Here is an 18870-nt window from a genome sequence, read left to right as displayed (position 1 = left end):
GAGTGAAAATATTCCTACATTCAGCATCCTTAAATATTGCTGCTCCCACAGCTGCACTATCTGTTAAAGCCGTGGCTGCAACCCCTGCAGGTTGTGCTCTTGTCAGACCTAACACATCGGGTGCTCATCGCACCCTTTAACATGTGCCTCTTTCAGAACAAACTGCTTCCTGAAATCATAGCATTTGCCACAGAAACTAGTATTTCTTTTCATGTAAAACAGTAAGAAAACCACTTGATTAAAAAATATTTTATTTGGAGTACAGTGTACCTGCAATGTACTTTATAAGGCATTTTTCTATAATGACTGTTTCTACTATATATATATCTGGGTGTTCCTGTTCATATTTTTTTCCATACATTAGTAATGTAATGAATAACACCTTTAAAAAAAAAAAAAAACAAACCAACCCTACATCTCTTTATTAAGTTCATAAATGTTCAAGCAGTACAACAAGTAGCTTTGGGAGAGGTTTTAATCAAAGTTACTATAAAGCAGTTTCAAAAGTCAGTTATCACTATTTCCCATTTGTCCCCAATTAACAATGTTTTAAACCAGTCAAAAGAAAAAAACAAACCAGATTATGCTGTTATAAGTAGCTTATTTTTTCCCGTTTCCTTTATCTTTCCAAGTCCTGCTGTATGTACATTTGGCTTTTGAACGGGTGAAGTCTCCGTCTCTGAAAACTACATTTTCATGAAAAGCCACAGCTGTGGAGGCCAGTTTTGATTTTTTTATTCCCTGTACGTATGTACCTGTCCGCTTTAACTGGAGGAAACCAAAAGCACCAGCAAACCACTGCTGCACTCACAGGCAGCGGCTCTACCTCTGTAGCTATAGGCTGAACGTACTGTTTTGCTGGAGCTGAAGCACTTGACAACAAACATGGAAAAGAACCACTAACCTGATGGTTTAAAGCTGCACACATAGCAACCTGCCCCAGCTTTTTGGCAGGAGTATAAATTGTTTGTACATGTAAGGCGAAAGCGCTTCAAGTTTACTGGTTGCAGGATATTAAAAATTGTAGGGTCTTTTCTATAATTTATGACTGGGGAGACATTACAGATCTATCCAGACAGGTAGCTTATGGCACATCATACACACACTGAATATTTAAAAACTAATGCACATTGCATTCCATGACCAACTCCGCTGTAACCGTGCCTTAAACATTTATTACAACATTGTGATAAATAATATACACACCATATCTTTTAAAATACCATATAAACCATACCTCAAGAATAGGGAGCCAGCTTCCCTATGCATTATCCTACAACACGTCCCTAGCCACTTTGGGATTTATTTTTTTTTTTTTAATCTAAAAACAAATTTGTAAAACTGGATAACTACAGTAAGCAGCCTACGCTATTACACAATTAATGCAGTATTGGCATTGGACTTGTATAAACCCTTGCACATCAGCAAACTTATTTACGTGCCAGGCATACCATAAACATTTCCATCTTGGAGCCTGCGTTGGGCAGTCGGAGCGGGGTGCTAAGTGCTGGGCCTTTTCACCAAGTTCATGTTGCATCTACCATTTCCCAGGTATTGACGTTCCACACTCGTACCAGCGAACATAGTTAATCTGAGTTTCTCCGCCTATTTTTCCAAATTTGACAGGTTCCTGACGAACTGCCCTGAAAAATCCTGGAACAGAGAACAGAGTGTTGGTTGCATGAAGCCCACAGCCTTTGATTTCCCTGTGAAATTTGCATACAATTCAATTAATGGCTAAACTAGTCGCTGTGCTGCTAACTCATCTGCCACAAACAGGCAGGTCTGGTGCCCTCACATGGATGAGCACTCTCAAACCTCTGGCCTTGGTCCACCCAAATCAAACAAAAGCAGAAGCACTTGGGATTGCTGCAGCATAGAGCAGGAGAGGTGAAGCCACATGCCCTTGCGACTGGTGTTCCCAGCACCCATGGATGACGCTGACAGGGCCAGGCCAGTGTCCTTTCCCTCCTCTGGTTGTTGCTGGGGTCTTCTCTGAACAGGAGGCTGTTCGTTCTTGCAAAGTTCCAACAATTAGATAGTCCTCACTGTAGCACCCTTAACACTACAGTGAACCTAAATAAACCTTGACAGTTGGGAATATTTGACAGTACCTCCCCACCCCAAGCAAAAGATCATACCTCCTGCTGTGAATCTGTTCTGTATGACAAAGCACATGCTTCCCGTTCAAACAATTAACGTTGAGTTGAAAATTAAAGTGAGCAATTAGTGCTGAATCCAATCAGAAATGTATGTCTGGCTAAAGCACATGTACACACACACACGCACACACACACGCACACACACACACCCACCACACACACCACACCCACCACACACACCCACACCCCCACCCTCACCCCCCTACACCCCCCCCCCCCCCCAGCCACCCACCCACACACAGAATACTGTTCTGCAACAAATAGGCAACAGCAGTCATGGTGCTCTCCCTGCTCTTCAGGTCAAACCTGTATGTAGATAATTCTGGCTTGAACAGAACTGAACTTGCCTCAATCAGGGAGGAGCTGAGCAGCAATGGACAATCTGTTCTTCCCTCTGCTTGGCTCATTTACTAGAAATAAAGGTCCAGGAAGGGTGGTGTATTGTTTGGTTGGCTGTTTGGGTTTGGTTGGTTGGTTGGTTGGTTGGTTTTTTTTTTTTGGTGTGTGTGTTGGTGGTTTTTTTTAAGCATAATTCTTATTTATTTATTGATTGATTTTTGTTTTACTGAAAACAAATGTAGCTCATGTATCCACTTAATTAAGTACTGTTGCTGAAAACAAATCGGTTTTAAATGTCTTTTAAGATGGGGTAGCAAGCTTACTATGCTGAATTTTTTTTTTTTTAAAGTGAATCTGATAGAACTGAGAGGTCTGCTGTCCTGACAGTGTGAAATTGTATTCAGACAGTCCCTTATATAAACATAATATCTTTGCTTTTCATTTCCCAGTCAATATTGCCCGTTTGTAAAGTTCTCTTTAAAAAAAAAATGAAAACACAACCACCAAATCACATAAACACCTTTCATATTGTTCACGGGTTTTTTTGGAAAAACTTGTGAAAGGTTCAGACACTTCACTTTAATCTCCCACACCGACCACAGTGCATTTTTGTACTTGTGTAGGGTGCTTTATAAATTAAGCACTACATACAGGAAGGTTTGGTCAACACACTGATATTGTAACTGAAAACCGTTTTGGTATTTTCCTCAGTAAAAATAATATCCCATCAGACACTCAGCATGTACACATGTATCCATACAGCCTGTGTTCTTACCCACAAGGGAACGAGACACCTCACACCAGCAGTGCCGTAAACGAGCAAAGCCAGAGTTCAGCTGACAGAAGTACAATTTCTTATGCTTGAGCCTCAGCAACATGTGAAAAATATCCAGGCAGGTCACAGCTGCGTTTAGGACAGCCAGTCCCATGCCCACTTAGATCAGACTGGAATTCTAGGCAGCCGGTTCAAATTAGTGCACACAGAATTGCTGCAGCATGAATTATATTTTCCAGTAATAGCTTTTTAGTTTCTCATTAGCACTAAACAAAGCTGTTTCATGCCCAACTGATGATTTACTGCACTTCAAATCAACCTTGCTAGTTTGAACATAACAGTTCATGCCTCTCCAAACACAAATTCGTGGTTGGGTTTAAATAAATAAAACCAACTGTGAATAATGTGTTGGAATGTTTTAAACAGGAGAGAGGCTGTTTACTACCTAACAGAATCCAAGTCGTAACCTCTTTTAAGAAGTCATTGTTCATCTTCAAATACTTCTTAACCCTCTTTTGCCAGCAAAGCTGGTTGGGCCTTTCCATCGCTTGACCCAGCAGTGGGCACTGAATCCCCTGGCGGGAAAAAGAAACACACAAACAAAGGAATTGCCAAGGTTTGCCAGAGACAGGCGTAAGGAATTACCATCTTTGACTGGTAGATCTTCTTGCTGTCCCGTCCTTCCGTCTAAGAATGAGTCTACAAATTGGCAGTGATCTTCTCCGTGGCCCCTCTGGTCTCCGATGTTATAAAATTTTCCTGAAAGCAAAGAAGCAGCAAAGTTGAAAATCCATATTCAGTTTAGTGAGGGCTACTTCCAAAAACCACCAGAGGCAGTGGGCTGTGCTCTTCGCTCTGTGGGGAAGCCAAGGGGAACGCTATGATTCTCTTCCTCTCAGGATCTGCAACTGTAACCTGAACACCATGTGCAAACTCCAAGTACGGCGCTCGTGGCAGTAGGCAAAAGTGCCCCATTCTTGGCCAAAATCTACGCCTGAATGATTTTTTCCCCCTCCTTACATTTCATACAGTAAGCGAAATTCTGTTATTACCTGCCTGTATCAAAAATGAGGTAAGTTTTGCTAGTGATTTAAATGGAAGCTAGGTTTGCTTTCCTGACGAGAAGCTCCCAGTACCTTCAAAGATGTTTTTAATCGACCACCTCATAACCCAGCCAAGGCCTGTTTTATAAATCATCGTATTTTTACAACATGTATGTGCAAATGATATCCTCTAACAAAGAGGTGACCTTGGTATGGTAACTGCTTATCCAGAGCATGAAGTGTGCCTGTGCATTTATTTGCAGGATCACTTAACAGGGCTCTTTACTGCAACTGTCTAGAAAACAAGGTCTCAAGTGTCCCGTGCAGCATGTGCTGACGTTACAGGCTGTGCTTATCCTATTAAGAAGAGGACTCAGAGTGAAGGAGTTTTGACAGAGATGTTTTTACCTACTGATTTGATTTGCAAGACCTAAGTAACATTCAGTCCAGAAGATGGAGAGAAGTGTGCTGCCTTCTCTTCCCAGGCTTTGGAATTTCAGATAAACTTACCAGTTTTTCTAACCTCCTTTCAGAGCACTTATTAATAAGTTCAACCTTTGCTCTCATCTTTCCTCATAACCAGTTAGAAATAGGCTTAATACTCAGGTATAAGCTAAGCAGAAAGCCCAGTTACTCATTAGATGTTTGGTGTCCCGTAGCTTTGAATCTGTGCCAACGTGGCTGTTTGAGAAGTGGTGAGGTGGCTTATCATACTGCTCCCTAAAGTGCAATTATTAACAATAAAAGAGCAGCCAACCAATATGCTGTCCCTTTCTATCTTTTTTTTTCTGTGATCTGATCAATACTTTGCCAAAAATTCTCACCTCCAGTTGATGGTCTTTGTGCTTGCAGTTCTGCTCTAGCTTTAGAAAATTATTTATTACTATCTAGTTTTGGCTGTGGGCATGTTTTTTCCATAGGAGAACTGGTCAGAGAGAGTTCCTCTCAGCAAGTTTTTGGTCTGAAATTAAGAACATTCAGGCTGCCCAAAACTGCATTTTTTTTCCATGGCTGTTGAAGGTCACACTTAGAATTTATTTTTTTCCTCCCCTCAATAAATACATTTTTCCTTTTTTTTTTTCCCTTTTTTTTTTCTTTTTAGGTGGCCTGCTTTTCTGGAATGCCTACATTGACTGCCCCGGAGGACTGTTAAATGAGGTCAGCAGTAGATGCTGGTTTATAGAACAGTCCTGGCATGTGTAACAGAGGCCAGTTTTTCTTCATGAGAGACAGAATAAAACAGATATTTTTATGGTTAATACAAGAACGGTAACTTTCAGACACACACATACTCTTCTGGCCCACAGTGTAACCTGTGCATCATCCAAACAATCACTATACATAAATTAGCAGCATTTTCAGTAACTATTAAATTCTTACTGCCCAATTCTTTCCATTATAAAGGAACACACTTAAAAACATTTAGCTAACAAATGACCAGCTTCATCTTTCTCTTTTGGGGATAGCAATTCTAGCATAAAATACACTTTTTTTTTTTTTCAGTGTTCTCTTATGGGTGGTCTTAAGAAAATTGGTCACCATCTTTGATTTATAGTTTGTGAATTCTGCAACACTCTAAATATAAACTCATGCTAAAAACCAGCATGCAAAGATATAGTTGTTGGCTGCCTTATACAACAGCATTTCATACGCTGCACACAAGTTTCAAGATCATTATGCTGCTTAAACAGCACAGCTCTGGAAGGTATTTTCAGCGTAGAGAGCAACTCAGACCTCAGCGTGGCCCTTTGCTACCGGTACAAGTTGCCCAGCTGACTAGTGGTGGCAGATACACCTCTGCTGGCCTCAGGGCACGGTGAGACAAGGTGTGACAGTGAAACACATCAGAACAGAACTGGGTTCAAATTGGAAACTTTCTCAGTTGTATATGATGGCCCGTGCCATGGCAGCCACAGTTAGGAAACTGGGGGGAGGGAAAGTAGCTTTCCTTCTATATAAATATTTCAATGCTTTCAAGTACTGTGACAACTGGTCAGCACTGGTTGTAACAACTCAAGTGCAAGAACCAGCCTTGCCAAGTATAATGCAAACAATGTGGCTACAACCATCTTTCTCCAGCCAAGTTAAATCACCACCCTTCCAGCAAGAACAAAAACAATCTAATGAAAATAGGAAAATGGGCTCCTGATACATTAAACATTTCTTCTAAGATTGAAGTGGCTTTCAGGGTAGTGTTAATTCACTTGATTTAGGGCTGAAGTCTAGTCCTGCTAGATTAGCACTGCTATTTCCGCTACTGGCTGATTGTGTGATACACTGCGCCTCATTGCCAGTGTTTGTCATTCGATCACAGCTGGTTAGTGCAGCCACAGCTGAATGAATGATACCTCTGTTCAAAACAGTCTTTTTTTTTTATTCACATAATTGCCAAAATATTATTTATGTATGAGGTATTGTACTTACTACTAATGACAGGGCTTTCCTTCCTTGTCCGCTCATGGGAGAACAGTGCTGGGGGCAAGGCCAGGCAGCTTAAAATTGTACCAGCATGGGCTGCCCTACACTGCCCGGCTCTTTTCGCTCCATGTTCCTGAACACAGAGACCAGAGCCACACTCCTGTGAGCTGCTGAGCTCTGTGATGGGGCAACTTTGGGCTATAAAAGTTGATTCTTTCAGCTACAGTTTCTCCAGGTTAATTCAATCCCATGTGACGAACATGCTGCCCAACTTGCACCCAAAGGCATTTCCCATACGCAGGCATATGACACTCTTTGTGCTCTGGATGCCATTCTAATGCCATTGTGATAGAGTTGTCCACCCAGTTCTGATAAAAGACTTCATACAGAAGAAAACCAGGAGCTTGGCACGGATTATAAGAAGTTAAAATATTTCTGAATATGGTTCATACGATCTAGGTGAGACACAAAGTTCTGCTTAAGTATCAATTAACTGAAAACCACTTTTTACAGGCTGTTTTTCCTCAGCCTACACACAGCAGGAGACACTGGATTCAGGTCTTAAATACATCACACTCTAATGACCTTAAGATACTGAACAAAACTTGATAAGGTGAAGAGGCTGCTGTTAGTAATAAAACATAGAAAAAGAAAAAAAGGGGGGAGAGGGTGGCAAAGACATTATAAACAAAAATGAGGAATGTGAAAATAAAAATCTCAAAGCAGGTGAGTAAAACTTGTTGACTAGTGCTGATACCACCTATTTATAACTCTCACATAAAGAAGTAAGCAGATGTTTACCAAATGGGATAGAAATGACTGAATCTAATCTTGGTATAAAATTAGGTCCTGATCTTCTAACTAAGACCTATCCCAGGCTACCTTTAAAATACAAATTTGCCACCTTTAAAATATGTGCTATTCACTGGCTGAGACCCAATCTTTATCAATTTCCAATGTGACCCCCGGTATACTAACAAGTACTGCAAATCAGAATGATCACCATAGAGACCTAACTCTTGAGTCTGAAAAGTCAGTGTCAAGTACATCAATGATTACTGAGCACAAGCAGATTGACGTTTATGGTTAATCTGTCTGTGGACTAGATTCAACATACTTGATTGCACTTCAGCAGAGCCCATCTTCTTAAACCTCTTAGTTCTGGAACCATGATATCTTTAAGGAGTGTATAATGTGGACAATGTGGACTTGAATGTCTCTTACCTGTAAGTGAATCACTGAGGTATATCTTGTATCTCAAAGAATTACACAGCTGTACACCTACGAACTTCTTATACCAAGTCCTCTTTACATATTGTTTCCCTCTGCATTCTGAATAGCTGTCCGAATCAAATGGAATTTCAGTCCAGATAGCATCCTTTCCCACTGCAAGAGAGGAGGAAAGATGCTGAAGCGTGATGCTGCATACAGAATTATTTACAACAAATATATTCAAATAAATAGAATTAGGAACCCTACGGAGCAGGATGCACCATAGCACCGGTCACGTCCATTTTGAACATGAAAGATATTTCAGGGAAGCACCAAAGGCTGCAGATATGACTGATGCAGTAAATTACTTCTGCTCTCAGTGCCTGGTGCCAGGACTTTGATAGCGGGACGATCTCTGTGTGTTGGCAAAACTCTCATTTACAAAGTGTGTGACACAGTCACTGTTTATCAGTGGGTTCAAGCCAGGACAATCAGCTTGCAGCAAACTGTATGTGATTTTAAAAAAATATGTGTATAAAAATTAAGTGTCGTGAATTATGTGGAAATAAATGGAGTTTCGGTGTTTGTCAAAGTGATGTCTGTTACAAATGCAAAATGCAGTGCAATTTGCTTGAGTGATCTCAGCTGTCATTCAAAATCTCAGTCCACCTCCCGCAGCAAGAGTGGCCTAAAGCAGAGCTGGATCAAGCCTTCAGCATTAAAATTTTTTTCTAAAACATAACGGCAGTTGAACAGTACCCTCTGAGTTGTGCTCTGTTAACTCACTTAAAAAGTGTGAGGCAGCTTATTCATTTTACAGAGCTTTCTTTTGCTTTAATGACAAGGCTGAGAAAATATGCGTCTGTCCTTGGTTCATTTGTGTATGTTGGTTTGAAGCCATCTCAGCTGCCCTGGGAGCACCACATCACATTGATCGCGTTCCGCTCAGGTAAACAAGCAGCCTGGCATGAATTTCTTACCAGGGGTGTGGGTGGAAGGAGTGAAGTCATGTGTGAATGCTGTTTAAATCCATAACTCATTTAACTGGTGCAGGACAGCCACCCCCCTCATATAATGATGCTATCCCATTTCTGAAAAAATTCCTGATCAGAATACACTGTATTTATACATAAAAAGCTTACTTGAAATTGGCTCACTCACTCTTGGGTCCGCTGGGGAAAGAAAACAAACATTCAATCAGACACTGTACAATGAACTTTCCCAATATTTCGATGGAAAAGCATTAGTAAGTAATTTTCTACAGTTGACATAAGCTGTAATTTGTGAAACAGAAAGAATTGTGGAAGCAAAGCTCATTTTGTATTAAAGTAGATTAAAAGAAATACATTTCTTATGTGAAATTACAGTATCAATGAGCTTTTAAAAATTTTACTTATGGTACAAAACCAATCAAATACAGTTCTGGTAAAAACAAGTGTTTAAACCTGTAACCAGCAAAATCCAACTCTACTGCACCTTCTAAAAATTTCAATTTCAAAAAATTAATAAAAAGGACCCCTGTGTAATACTTGCCACACAAGACTTGGTTATGAAAGCCCAAAAGTGAGAAATGCATGTGTGCAATTACTAAAAATTAAAATGAACTGCTTTACTTGTCCAAGCTAAATAAGAGACAGAGCATAAGCCTTGTCACTCTTGAAAACTGTACTTGGCACAAACATTTTTTTCAGTTTTAACAATCTAGCATTACAAAGAGCATATTCAGAGTTTTCAAGTATGTGTGGCATAGTCTGAACTCCCCCCTGACTAATCCCTTGCTCAGCCAAAACTCTCATCCATCAGTGACAGCACTAGATGAGGACTGGCTCAAAATGCTGATTGCGAAAGTCTTTTTAAAAAGACTAAACCAATTTTGTGTTTTATATGGTCCTTAAGTACTATCAAGCAATAAACACTTCTACACAGAAGATGGTGTCTTGCTTGTATAAAGCCAACAAGTCAACTGTAATTAGCCTCATGGGGAACTGGAACAGGGCAAGGAATGGTACTCTCTGATTCTCACCTCTGAGTCAGGTAGGACTTAACTCGGGAACCAATCAATGGTCAAAACAGGCTTGTGTATAGCTCCTTAACAGTTTCACAGGAGAGTAAACAGGATGGGAGAGGACAGAGTGGGACACTGACTTTTCCCAACTGCTATTTCTCCATCCTTATTTCAGCCAGAAGACATCACTATTACACATCAGCCTTGATGAACAGGTAGCCAAAGTGCCAATAAACACACCAGCCCAAAGAAAAACCTTATGTTCCTCATCCAGAAGTCATTAATGAGTTTCATAGACACAAAAAGGTCAGGAATATTAACCTTAAATGATTGTGCCTTCTCTAAGGGTAAAGTTAGTTTCTTCTTAATAATTAATAATTATAAATAATAAACTTAGTTTCTGCAGTCTGGCCATCCTACAACCTCACACAATACAGCCCTGATCTCAGACTGGCTTTCCAGGTACTACCATGATATGCTCAGTAGTAAAAACTCAACCTGGAGACAGTAAAGAGCAAGACCAAACATGCAAAATTGAAACAAGGAAGCTTTTCATATATCCCACATACATGGATACTAGAGCCACTGTAAATGATGGTCAGACCCTTGGAAGTTCTTACCTGATTCAGTACTGAATTGCACAACATTGCTACTTGGACCTTCACCAAGAGGGTTTCTAGGTTTCACGTGGAATTCATAACTGGAGAATGAAATAGAAGAGATGAAAATTTTGCACACCAAGCTTTCTTTCAGAGTCTGCAGCAAACAAACTGCCAACACACACCTTAGTGCTACTCACCTCCTGGAGAAGAACAAAAAGGCCTTATTTCTTGCTGTGAAAACACTGAGACACTACCTGTATAAGGCCTCTCTGAACACATAATTTAGCAGTCCTTTTGCTAATTCTTTGTGCGCATACTATTAATGTTTGATTTAATGCACTGGGTTAAGTCTGTTTCCTCTCACATATGCAGTTTCAGTTCTGGCAAAGGGAGCAGTTCAGGTGAGGTCAGAAGGAATCTGATAAGCAGAGATTGAGTAAAACACACTGCTATTTATTTGCACATTTCTCATTCATAAGGACACAAAACTCCAATGCAATGCCTCCCAGGCCCACCAACAGGGCCAGTCAGGGCCAGTGGTGACACTCAGGGCATGTCTTCCAGGACAAGAGGTCAGCCAAGGCAAAGACCCAATTGCTGGAATATATGTTTATAGTAAATATATGAAGTAATTGTATTATATTGTGCAGCATATCTTTCTTGTCTTTTCTTGTCTTTTCTTGTCTTTCCTTGTCTTTCCTTGTCTTTTCATAGTAATATCACACAACACCAGCCTGTACTGTCGTTATCTTACTGTAGTTATCTCTTTTCATCACAGCTGTGTTGTGGTCCAAAAATCCAAGCCAAACTCCTCTGCTTAAGCCTCCCTGCCCATCAATACTTAATGATTAACACTGAAGGACAGGCAAGACAAGGTGGTTTCTGATTCTGCAGCTCAGCTAAAACTTACACTTTCAATTAGAAGCTCTAAGTAAACATCTATTGAAAGACAGTTGCAAACCTAAAAATGCTACACAGCAAACATGAGACAGATGAGACAGGAATGAGCATTACAAGGGTGGACACTGGACACAGCTAATATCTTACATCAAGAGCAAGAGCTAGGAACAGACTATTTCATCCCTCCCAGCTCACACAATGCCAGCAAGCCCCTTCTCAGCTCTCCTGGCTCTGGGCTGGCAGCACCTGGGAATTTCTTACTGCTCAGCAATGGTTCCATGCCTCCCTGTAGGACCTCCATGTTCCCTGTGTCAGAGCACCCTGATGAGCAGCATGTACACACCCAGTCAAGAGCATCCTCTTCATGCCTTCCCCATCAGCTAGAAGCAAGGATCTGTCCCACACATGTCATCTACAGAGAGATTTTTCATTTCTTTGAGTGCCTACATGGTGAATCTCTCTTAATACAGAGTGTTTATTTCATCAGCGAGAGAGATCTATAGGAGTCAAAAAGACAGTAATACTGGAAAATGGACCCTAACTTGGAGACTAAACACAGAGAAAAATGAGAATCCCAGAAGCTGGCAATTAAACATCCAGCTTTCAACTCGTGAAGGATCACTTACCAGTGATATCTTGGTAGCTCATGACTATAACATAGCATTGTAATGTATTGATGAAATTGTTCCCAAACAGCAATTTTCTAAAGAAAAAAACATACCGCTCTCTACACAGTTGGAAATTTATAAACTCCATTTGCAAGTCCCTACAAGAGACAGAATAATTCAATCCAAGCTTTGGATTACCGCTCATTGCTTCTTGGCTTCTGCTAAACCTGAACAGCTCACTAATTAACCTCAGAGGACTAATCATGCAGTACCAAGCAACTGTTTTCCATCCACTGTACTTCTAAGACAATATTTAACTTTAAAATTGCTTACATAAGCAATTGCCTTTATTTCTAGGGTTTTCTTTTTAAAGAAAAATACTTATAAAGATCGGTATGCTGAAGAGATGCATTGTGGATAATTGGTGGACATTTCTAAATGAAACGTGGGCTTACTTTGAGTTTTAAGAAGTCTGTTTGGAGTAATCTTAACATTTATTCAAACATGCTGCAAGACCGTTTTGAGCAACTCCCATTACCCTACTGTAGGAAGTAGACATTACATAAATAATAAAGTAAAAAAGTTGTAGACACAAAATCTTCTTCTTAATCAACTTTGAATTGTTTAAACAAATGCATACTTTTAAAAATTGGGTCTGAGCAGTTAAGAGTCACACTGGGCATGTACTACAGTAACTTTTTTAGTCAAGAAGTATTTTCATCTGGTAGGAAAAGTTGTTACCCAGAGAACTGTAACAGAGCAGTTGGAGATTCCTTCTGAAGAATCACTGAAGCATAAATCAATATTTGCCAATTCATTTGGCATTTTTGAGTAATAGCTAGAAGATACATTTTGCACAGTGTATGAGTTAATGCATTCCGAGAGACAAAAGACTCCAAAGAAATTTTCCTTCTTCCTTCACAGCAGGAACACCTTACCTAGACTTATTGTTGTAATTTTGGTCATTGATAGCTCAACATGACATATTCTGTTGCTTTACTGGGAGTTTATGGTTTGACCTTATGGATTATAATAATATGTTTCTGTCCCTTGGTAGGAAAGCAAAAAGGAAATATGAAGAGCACTGCCTAGGATTCTTGACCTTGAGCTTTTTGATTTCATAGGATAGGCTACAAGGAAAGGATGAAAACAGAGCAGGTTATATGCTCTTCTGTAACTGGACTGGGCAGCCACAGGGACTTGGAAAGTAATGATGCAGACAAGTGTGAGCTAAAGATAAAGATCTACAGTCAGTACACCCAATTCTCACCTGAATATGTCAGGTTTCACAGATTTTGCAAGCTGGATTTACATGCCTCTGTCAGGCAGAAAAATCACAAGCTGGACAAGATTGTGAAGGATTTTGAAACAAATTGAAGTACTTCGTTGATTTTTGTACAAACATATTGTCCTCAAGAGCTGATATGCTCTACTTCGAGTCACATCAGGCAACATTATTAATAGGAAACAGTCCCGCTTCCCAAAAAACTTAAGCCTATGAACTTGGACCCATTGGTTCTCTAACTCATAAAAAGACCAAAACAAGAACTGAAGATTAAATTTTTTCCAAGCAGTGGTTTTCAAATTGTGGTCTAGGGACCACTAGGATCTCTGCAAAAGACCAAACCACAGCTGGGAAAACTATGGCAAGACTGAAATAAAGATCTAAAATCTACACGTAGAGATTTCAGCTCATGTAAACATTAAAAAAAAAAAAAAAGGAGAAAAGGAAAGTAATAAAGAAATGTCCAAAGTTTACCTCGGTCAGGGGAGCCTCTTATTAATAATGTTAAAAAGCAAATTCTTTAAACTAAAATATACACAATTCTACTGTTTTGTGGTAGGTGTTTTCACAGGTGCTAAAGCATCACAGGCTCCTTTCCTCTGCCAAACGCAATCCTGAAACAATAGTGGTGGCTGCAACAGTACAAGAACAACCACCAACCATTTTTGGAGGTGAAGAGAAGTAATATTTGACTGATAACTGAAAGGGAGGGAAAGGAAAAGTTAGACTGAGCTCACTATTTGATAGTGTTTACAGATCAAAATGTAATTTTCAAGCCTCTCTTCACAGAAAAGAATGTAAAGTCTCCCTTTTTAGTGTATCAGGTGAAAGATTTGAAAAAAAAAAAAAAAAACCGAAACTGTGAAAAAAGGGCACCTGCTGCAATCTTATGCACTCCTGTACCAACCACAGGGGTGGGAAAAAATGCTGAGAGATTCACAAAAATATGTAGTACAAAGTTAATAAAGGGAAATAGGAAAGCTATATAATGATTATCCCATGTCTACCTCTTAGCTAGACTTATTCATGAGAAACTGGAGTTTACGAACCATCTTCATATCTGTGTGTCTATGATACCAAAACCCTGCCATCCAGTATATGCAGCAATTCAACATGCATCACACCTCTAATATCTATAAGGTTGCTATCCTACAAGCTTCGGAGACTAGACCTCCCAAATCCTCCCAAATTGCATAAGACAATAAAAGTCTTTGTGCAGAATCAGCGAACTTGACTAAGAGTAATGACTGTGCAGAGCACGTTTTTCCACCATAGGAAATCGCTATTCCACATGGAGCTTTGGCAGATGCAGATGCTCCTGCATTTTTCAAATCATGCAGAAGGAGAAGGCTGAAGATCACAGAACTGAAAATGGGTGAAGAGAGATTTTCACCATAATGGGATGACTGGAGTAGCTGAGTACAGTCCTGAGACTTCAGATCAATTGCTGGGGAGATGCCGGTGGTTAAATGACAATCATGCAGGACTGTCTCCATGTACAGAGCTTCTCTGTCTCTGCAGAGTGTGCTAGGATAGCAGTGTGATCAGACATGGGAAATAAAACCAGGTTTATGAGAAGGGAACAAAAAAAGAAAAAAAAATCCTGTGCTTCTCTGATGAGTCTTTCTCCTAATCAAGTTGGAAGGGCTGAGAGAAACAGGAATGCTCACCCATGAACCCTTACATCAGCAGCAGTTTGGTATAAAAATCTGTTACTTTTGTAATAAAGTACAAAAAACTCCAGTATTTTTCTGCCACTTTCTGCATTCTTCTGCGTTGTAACTTCCACTGTAGTTCTCATCTCTTGACCCTTGCTGTTAACAAAAGCTAAGCTCTGTGCATTGGTAGATTTTTTTTTTTTCCTTGTATTTGATTAGCACATTTTGGGGGCTAACTGGAATACAAAACAATACGAGATAATGGTAATAACAGCATAAGCAGGTAGGTATTAATTTTTGTGTGTAAGTGCATAAAAAGCAGGGGGCTGAAGACTTACTTGGTATAACCTTTAAGTAAATTAGACTAAAATGATCTTTTTGTTTCACACTTCTTGCAAGACATATGAAAATAGTTTTGAAGGAAACCATCCACCCACCTTATAAAAACATGCATATGTCCTACACATTTCAGGTTTACTTTTCAGTTTTGCTTTGCTGATGTTGCTGGTTGTTTTTTTGGGGTTGGGTGGCAGGGGCTTGGGTTTATTTATTTATTTATTTATTTATTTAAACGTTTCCAGTTATTTATGTTTATTGAGAGATCTCATGGCTGGAAATATACTTTGCCTTGGGACACAATCTAATAAGTGTATTTGAAACCACCAAACTACTCAACCAGGCAAAGGATCAATACCTAAAGGGAAGTTTTAAAATGTTGTGGAATGCAGGCATCACAGCCATTTTGTTTCTTATTAATACATTTTTTTCTATTAAAAATCTACACCAGCGGGCTGGTGGGTTACCTCCTCTACTTTAATGGCTACCTGAATTTCCCCAGAGCTATTTTGTACATCTGACTGCAGTCTTGATGTTTTTCTTTATTACCTTCTAATTACAGCCAACACAAACATGCATGAGAACTGTTTTCAATGATATTCAGAGCCTTTTTTATAAGCCTTGTATAGAGATTAGTGGAGCAAAGTTTCCTGGACGCTAGTGGTATGTTCTATGAACTTAATTGCCCTTAAACAAAACACCATCATGAAAGAGGAAATATACACCAAATTTAAAAAAAAAAAAATTCAAGATACGGCAGGGATACAGAAATGAGAACTACATATTTTGGCAGAGAAACCAGCAGAAATAGCAGAAAAAGTCATCAAAATGATAATAGATCAGATGACTGGAAGACTTAAATAAATCCATCAATTTTAAGGAGTTAGAAAACTCCAAAACTATTAAAAAAACCCCAAACCTTAAAATTCCTTTGGAAATGGGAAAATAGAATTGGAAGCAAAAAAATAACAACATCTGCATTTAATATTCTAGGCTAGGAAAGGTCCATGAAAAAACTGCAGGTCAGTGAAACCCATTTTAACAAAAGAGAAGATGCAGATGGGCACCATCATTACTACATGAGAGACAGAATGAAGAAAACAAAAGCCACAGGAAGCCCATTTCTATCTCAGACCTCTCAAGGTTTACTACAAACAAGCACCTCAAGGAGGGAAATACTGAAAATTGAATGTAATGACCTTAGCTTGACTCACACATGGGAGACCTTGCTTCACTATTATCAAAGGAGAAGTTACTTCAGTACTTTCTTTTTAAGGACAGTTTTTTATGTAAAACTAAGAATAGGCAAAGAGCATAGAGTCTTGAGTATGCCAATGAAACTAGGAGTTCTAATGTGAGCCGACTTGCAAGGAAACTCAAAACCAAAGGACCTGTATGACAAGTTAGAATATTACAGGTCTTGCTCATCAAGCAACTGCTTGGAAGTGAGACTGTAATTGCTTTGACCAAAATGATCAGTCTTACAGTTTGGCTTTGACTGTTTTCCAAGTGGAATAAATGTTACATTTCTCAAACAACAACAACAACAACAACAACAACAAAGCAAACAAACAAACAAAAAAAAAAACCCAAACAAACAAACAAAAAAACAAAAAAACAACAACAAAAAACCAAAAAAATCCGAACAACCAAACCTGTGGCAGTATTCTCAGTATCATAATTGCAGAATTTCCATGTGGAGGATGAAAAATTAAACTGACAGATTAGTTCATACTAGCGCATGCCTTGCTCTAATTTTTTCTTTGCGTTAACATACAAATCAACCACGGCCTGCATTAAAGAAAATGGGCAAAGATGAGATTTGCAAGTTCAAAACTACCCCTGAGACAATACCATGCAATAATTTGGGTTGGAAGGGTCTTCTGGTCCAGGCCTCTTTTCACAACAGGGTCAACTTAAAAGCTACATTAGGTTTCCCAGGGCTGGTCAACAAGCACAGTAATTAGAGACACTCACTGCTTGAACAACAGAGTAAGAACTGAGTAGCTCAGTAGTTAGTTCTAACTAGAAGAAAGAAGGATGAATGGAATTTGGCTATTTCACTAACTTAACAAGTGAAGGATAAAAATGGCAAAAACTGGCTGAGTGAAATATGACCAAGATCAACTCTAAAAGTCTTTGAAATAATGTAAAGGGTAACAAAAGCTAACTGCAGCACAAAGTAATCAATAGCTCTGTATAGGCAATTATTAGATCACAGAAGCACATATACAATAGAAATGCTTCAACAGAAGACATTGATAAAACAAGAGAAAGTTTTTCTCTTTAGACACCAGTTATATCCAATTAACTACCTGTATAAGAAGGATCTATATATAGTCATCTAGCTCACATTGCACAACCATACTACATGCTTCGAGAGGTTTCAGGTAAAAGTTACAATCAAGAACAAAATATCTGACAAAATTAAACAGAATCCTAGATTGGACTCAGCAGCTTAGTGCTAGGAACAGTAGCAGTTTCAAGAACTCTGACCAAACAAATAATGGTTATCAAGATATGAACTTTCCAGGTTACTTAAACTATCAGAAGTTTTCTGACATGTGATAGTGAAATACTGCAAGCTCTATATTTGGTAGTTCTGCAGGTGAAAAAGAGGCCAACATACTCATCCTGTAAGGAAAAATCCTTTAAATGAATGTTACATTGTCAACTGTCATTCATACCTTAATGTGAAAGAGCATAGATACAATGTATTTTTTCTTGGGCAAAAAAACATAAAGGGTCTTAGCACTCCAACAAAGCCACATTGTACTGGAGCCTTTAGATTTATTTATTTTTTTAAATCAAACAGTTGTGTTGGAAAGTGGCTGACTATGCCTCACATTTATTTAAAGGATGTATGTCCTCACAGTTGGACAGATTTTCCAATCACTATTTTACTCTCATCTCAGAGTCTCAATATCTTGCAATCAAGTCACCAAGGACACAAAAAGCTGGCATGTATATTACAAGACAAACAAGAGATATGACAAACTGCCATAATATATACAACTTTGTTTAAAAGTAACCCTCACAGGTTGCATGCCTATGAAACTCTATTTTCATTTACATATTAGTATGGTACGAATCTGTTAAAACCAAATATCTGATAACTGAAAGTCAGAACTCATTTTCTTTCTCAGTCAACACAAGCCTTTTTGGATCTAGTCACTTTTCAGACAGCTAAATGGACACATAGAATACTGCATGATAATCCTCTGATTCAGAGAAATTTGTATCCCATTTAACTTCTATGTTTGTACTTACTGACAGCTGCAGTGACATATGCAATTTTTCATGAGAGACTGGAAGAATCTCTTATTGCTGCCTCCCTAATACCATCCAGATTTCTTAAATATTCGAAGTCTGGCCATTAGTTCCTAATCTTTAAAAGTTGCCTTGTCAAAAGGCCAACTCAAAGGAAGATGGGTTTCTGGCTTACTGCAGAGCTTCCCAAAGGTCTAGCAATATGACCTGCTTGAAAGTCGAATGTAAAAGTGAAAAGCAAACAAACAGCACAATCC

The 18870-nt window shown here is 39.1% G+C and overlaps 1 protein-coding gene across 34 annotated transcripts in view; it reads right to left on the bottom strand.

Annotated features, from left to right (window-relative positions):
- Positions 1–234: 234 nt before the first annotated feature.
- The window catches only part of ABI3BP (ABI family member 3 binding protein), a 162178-nt gene continuing 143542 nt past the window's right edge, over positions 235–18870 (bottom strand). For all 34 annotated transcript variants that reach the window (XM_071808637.1, XM_071808674.1, XM_071808653.1 and 31 more), the window contains 5 exons: positions 10575–10654; positions 9092–9121; positions 7962–8123; positions 3922–4035; positions 235–1653 (listed from right to left, as the gene is read on the bottom strand). In XM_071808637.1, coding sequence (XP_071664738.1) covers positions 1538–1653; positions 3922–4035; positions 7962–8123; positions 9092–9121; positions 10575–10654 — 502 coding nt within the window. In that variant the 3' untranslated portion in view covers positions 235–1537. The remainder of the gene's footprint in view (positions 1654–3921; positions 4036–7961; positions 8124–9091; positions 9122–10574; positions 10655–18870) is intronic.

Source organism: Patagioenas fasciata, chromosome 1 (assembly GCF_037038585.1).
Source record: "Patagioenas fasciata isolate bPatFas1 chromosome 1, bPatFas1.hap1, whole genome shotgun sequence".
Taxonomy (NCBI): Eukaryota; Metazoa; Chordata; class Aves; order Columbiformes; family Columbidae; genus Patagioenas; species Patagioenas fasciata.
This window is presented reverse-complemented; position numbering and strand designations above follow the sequence as displayed.